Genomic DNA, 5,820 nt, shown 5'->3' with positions numbered 1-5,820 from the left:
TATCAAAAATTATTCTTTAGGAATAACTGCTCAACTTTAGAACGTTGATTGTCTGTGAAAGTAGCCAATGGGCTTCAAAGTTCAAAATCAAAGTTTTTCATAGCATTATTATTATTATTATTATTTCAAAATAATATTACATTTTGTTTATCCTGCTAGAAAAATTTCAATAATGATTCCTATTTTTATGTTTTTAATGAAGTATATTAATTACTTTTATGTTTATTTCAATGAAGTAATTTTTTTAATAAAACATATTGATTCCCTTTACACTAACAATAATTTTTTAAATACATATTTTACCTAAGACATCACAATATATTTTGTGTTCTTCTATGCATTGTCAATGTACACTATTTGAAGTCTCAATTGCCAATAACATGTTTATTTTCTCTCATTTCATGCATTTATATTATCTTTATTTTTTCCTCACCTAATGGTCAAAATCATGGTGCACACTCTTCCATATTGGAACATAATGTTTCAGCTTTTATTTGTGACATTTGGAGAATTGAATTTTCCATAATCTCATAAAGCCATTTTTCAATCATTTTGGTCTGTTTAAATAGCTTCATTTCCATATATATTTGGAACCTTTCTTACCTATGCACTTATTATCGTCGAATAACACTATAATAAAATTATTAAATAATAATAAAATTTTAAAACAAAAAATAATTAATCATTATATTAAAATATTAAATAATAGTTAAAGTTCAAGATAAAAAATAACTAATCATTATATTAAATTAGATACTATTTTAGAGACTACAAAATTATTGGTATTTAAATAATTTTTATTATTAATAAAAATTTATAAAATGGTCTTTTAAATTGGTATCTAAATTAACTATCAAGATTTTAATTACTAATATTTATGTTTTAAATTATTCTCTAAAATAATAATAAAAAATAATTTAAAATATAAATAACTAAAACTTTGATAGCTAATGATTAGATATTAATTTAGAAACTATTTTATAAATTTTTATTAATTAATAATAAAAGTTACTTTATATATTAATAATTTTTTTTAGTTTATAAAATGGTATCTAATTTAGTGAATACAAGAACTAATTATTTTGGTTTTCTAAAATTAATTTTTGTTTAATGATTTTCTTGGAGGATAAGTTAATTAAGAATTTTTTTCCACTCCCTATTCTTTATAATATGATAAAATAACACTTATATGTTTTTAATGACAATTACTTTGTTATAGGGTTTTAATAAACCACACAAATATTTGTTAAATTTAATAAAATAATATCCATATTCCTATTTTATTTATTAAAAATATTACATTGATTAAGATTTAAATAAGGATTCATAAAAATTAAAGTTAAAGTTAAAAAAAAAATTAATAAAAAAAAATTATTATGTATAAAAAATATAATTAAAATTATATTCCCACTAAATTATAAATTGTCATATAAAAAAATTTATAATATTAATGAGATAAATTCTTTGTCTTTTTTTTTATTTGTATTAGAGGATACGAGTAATCACAAATTACGTAATCTTTGTTTGGTCTCCAAACATAATTAATTAGGTGAAAATCAATTAAGTGAAATGAATGAGAGAATGAATTTCAAAATTATTAAAGATAACATGAGGAAAAATAGAATACTTAATTAATTTTTTTTTAGAAATACTATTTGTATAAAATAACACGCATCGACAATGTTTTTGTATAATAAATCATGATTAGAAACAACATAATAAATATTCACACTCTTCAATAATTTTAATTTTAACTAATTAAAAAAATTCCCATAAATTTTGGAGCCAAGATTAAAGACTTTCGTATGTATACCTCTATATGATGAACAAGAAATTGCTCACTTAATAAACACCAAATTAAAAAGTTATTTATTTGTATACAAATATATATAGGCATGTTTATTTTAATATCTTCTTAATGACATTTAGGAAAGAAAAATATTTTTTATAAATTAAAAATTACTTTATGTATAAGTTGAAGTTAAAGTAAAAAAAAAAAGTATTTCATTAAATTACCTTGTGCATAAAAAAAGTTACTTTTTTTCTTAACTTTATCTTCTGAAAATCTTGAACATGGAAGGTTTGTCAATGGAGGTCATGTAATGAAGGAGAACTCAAGAAGATTGAAGAACACAAAAGAAAAGAATAAAGAAAGTGATAAACATGAATCATTGCTTAATTTTATTATAAGATATGCATAGAGGTGTTGACTGAAGATGAGTCTACTTTACATAATTTCCTAAGAAATAATTGAATCCTTTTTATTTTTATCACATAAAGAAACCTTGGATGTCATTGGAGGTGGCATTCACACTGAGTTCATGCAAACTAAAATCATCATCAAAGCCAAATCCATCGTCCATGCAGCTACCTGAAGTTGGAAGACAAAGATCACTGGTTTTCACATGCTCCAACCAGTAACCACTTTGTTGCTCTCTCATGATCAAGTGCTGCTGTGGCTTAGAAACTTGATGAACTTGGTTAGAACTGATCATGGTGCCAAACTGTGGCACCAATCTAGTTGCTTCTCTGGTGTGATGCTGAATCTGTTGTTTGGTACCTTGTTGGAAATTTAGGGTAATGGGACCCTTATGGATTGCAAGTGACATGGGTGTTGTGGAAGAGCCAGTGAATTGTTGTACCAATGCCCTGAAATTGGAGGTGTTGGCTTTGAGAAGGGTAATGGGAGTGGTCTTAGAAGCTCTTGATCTTCTTCTGATTGGTTTGAATGCAGAAGCCTTTGGAGTTAAATGGTGGCCACTTGTTGTGTTGTTGTGTGATGAGTTTCTTGGACTAATCATCATGCTCTTTGGTGATGACATGCATGTGGTTGTATCCATGAATCCTTCTATGAATGGATCCAGATCATCCACCAGAAATTGTTGATCAAACTCCATGCAGTGATCATGATCAGTGGCAGCCATGTTCATGATTTTGATTTGTGAGATTGATGAGAAAGAGTGCAAAAGCTTGGTTTTATATATATAGGAAGTGATAGGGGTGAGAGAGGACCATGGTTATCCAAAGTCTGAGTAAAACCAATTTTGTTCACATAGAGTGTGGTCAAGATCACTTATTCTTATTTCTCTTTCCAACACAATAATTAATATTTTTAATTACTACAATAAAAATTAATTTTAGAGAGTAAAATAATTAATTATTATTTAATTAAATTAAAAAATATTTTATAAATAAAAAAATTATTGATATTTAAAGTATTTTTTATTATTAATAAAAATTTATAAAATAGTTTTTAAATTGATATCTAACTATTAGCTATTTATTACTTTATGTTCTAAATTAGTCTTCATTAATATTTTAGAGACTAATTAAAAATTTAAAATATTAGTAGCTAAAACTTAGGTAGTTAATTTAAATACCAATTTAAAAATCATTTTATAAATTTTTATTAATAATAGAAACCATTTTAGATATGAACAATTGTTTAGTCTCTAAATTAATTTAGAATCTAATTTAGTTAATACAATGACTAATTATTTTTTATCTTTAAATTTGGTTACTATTTAATGAATTTCTTGTAGTGTCTATTTTTCAATATCAATTTTTTTATAAAAAATTTTTATTTAAAAAAATCACATAAAATATGAAAGAAACTAAAGATTTCTTGAAAATTTGTAGAAACATCTAGTAGTACTAAGTAATTTCTTATATTAGACAAATTTTAGATGATTAATGAAAGATATTTTCTTATATTTAAAAAACAAACATGTTATATTAATTTATTTATATATACATATTATTCATGTACCAAGTAATTTTGAAGTAACTTAAAAACTTTTAATTTGATTAAGAAGGAAGAGAGATAGAGTGTGTGTGTTTGTTCAAAGTAAAGATTTTCAAATTTTGACCATTCTTTGATAGAGAAAGGGGAGAAACTTATTGGCAAAGGATAGGTTGTTTCCAAGAAGTTGCATGCATGCATTAGTTAATGGTATCACTAATATTCATTATATATGCAATTACATCACTCACTCTTCTTAATTACTATGCTTCTTTTTCTTTAATTTCCTCTTTGCACCAAAATAATATTTTATCAAAATACCAAACAATGCTACCACTTACACTCTTATTTATATATTTCTAATATTTTATTTAGTTTGTTTGGAATGCAGTCATAAAAAACAAATGAATAAGATTTACAAGAAGAGTAAAAATATTTGAATTTAAGAACTCCTCCAAACTACTTAATCTCTCTATTTTGTCTTAATAGGTTGAAAAGGCAATTTTCCTAAAAGAAATTCGAAAATGTTATCACTGAATGAGCAATTAGTTAGCATAAAATATTAGATACTTAAAATGACTCATGACATTACATATATATGCCCTTTTGACCAAATTATGGCACCTTTGTAAATTAATTAACAAATGACGTATAGTTCATAATAAACTATTCTTCCTACGACTTCTTCTCACTCAATCAATCCTCTTCAATTTAATTCAATTTCTTATGTGTCCTTCAAGAGATTATTCAAAACTCTCTTATTTTCTTCCTTTTATTGGTTTCCATTCTTATTAAGAGGTGTAACGAAATAACATACACTATTAAAAAAATCATTAAATAAAATCTAACTTTAAAAATAAAAAATAATTAATTACATTAATTATAAATAATATTTTATAGACTAAATGGCTATTAATATTTAAAATAGTTTCTAAATTTATAAATTGATTTTTAAATTGATATCTAATTAGTAAATTGGTATCTAATTATTAAATTTTTAGTTATCACTCTTAAAATCTAAATTAGTCTTTGGCTAAAAATTTGATAACTAATAAGACATTAATTTAAAAAATAATTTAATTTTTTTATTAATAATAGAAATTATTTTAGATATTTATGATTTTTTTAATATTTAAAATAGTATTTAATTTAGTCAATATAATGACTAATTATTAGTAAAAAGTCACACAATATATTCAAAAGATAAATTCATTGTTTTTTTGTATTTTTTTTATAAATTTGTAAATTAAATAATTATTTTTCTTAAATAAGTTAAATTAGAAAAAATTTATAATTAAACTAATCAATTGGATTCATTTTTATATCCCTATTTCGATTATGATTAAGCTATTTTTTCCTAGATATAAGAAACTCTTTAGATATAATAACTGATTAACATTAGAGTCATATATATATATTAATTAGAGAAACTAAAATAATTAGTTAATATATTAACTAAATTAGAGACTATTTTATAAATAAAAAAAAATATTGATATTTAAAGTAGTTTTTATTATTAATAAAAAATTTATAAAATAGTTTCTAAATTGGTATTTAATTATTAACTACTAAGTTTTTAGTTACCAACTACTTATGTTCTAAATTAGTCTCTATTAGTCTTTTAGATACTAATTTATAATCTAAAATATTAGTAGCTAAAACTTTGGTAGTTAATTTAGATACCAATTTAGAAACCATTTTATAATATTTTATTAATAATTGAAATCACATTAGATACTAATAATTTTTTAATTTCTAAATTAGTATATAATTTAGTCAATATAGTGACTAATTATTTTTTGTCTCTAAATTTGATTATTATTTAATGATTTTCTCATAGTGACAGTAAAAACTTAGGTATTGTTAAACCCTCCAAAGTTCCATACAAACTACTGAGTCCAAGTTCTAATTATACATATGATTAATACCTCAAACAATTATGATCTATTGAGAATTATTCCTTAATTAATGAGAGACCACATGACTAATGAATATTGATAATTGATCCAACAATGGACATTCCAAAGTCTTGAAATTATATCTCTCTTGAAGACTATGAAGTTCAACCTTGAAAGATG

General features: G+C 22.7%; 1 protein-coding gene across 1 annotated transcript; it reads right to left on the bottom strand.

The window, feature by feature from the left end:
- Nucleotides 1-2,155: 2,155 nt before the first annotated feature.
- Nucleotides 2,156-2,970, bottom strand: LOC137809726 (uncharacterized). Its single transcript, XM_068610816.2, has one exon. The coding sequence runs from the start codon at nucleotides 2,928-2,930 to the stop codon at nucleotides 2,271-2,273; it is 660 nt and encodes a 219-aa protein (XP_068466917.1). The 5' UTR covers nucleotides 2,931-2,970; the 3' UTR covers nucleotides 2,156-2,270.
- Nucleotides 2,971-5,820: the final 2,850 nt, after the last annotated feature.

Source organism: Phaseolus vulgaris, chromosome 2 (assembly GCF_051622355.1).
Source record: "Phaseolus vulgaris cultivar YP4 chromosome 2, ASM5162235v1, whole genome shotgun sequence".
Classification (NCBI taxonomy): domain Eukaryota; kingdom Viridiplantae; phylum Streptophyta; class Magnoliopsida; order Fabales; family Fabaceae; genus Phaseolus; species Phaseolus vulgaris.
This window is presented reverse-complemented; position numbering and strand designations above follow the sequence as displayed.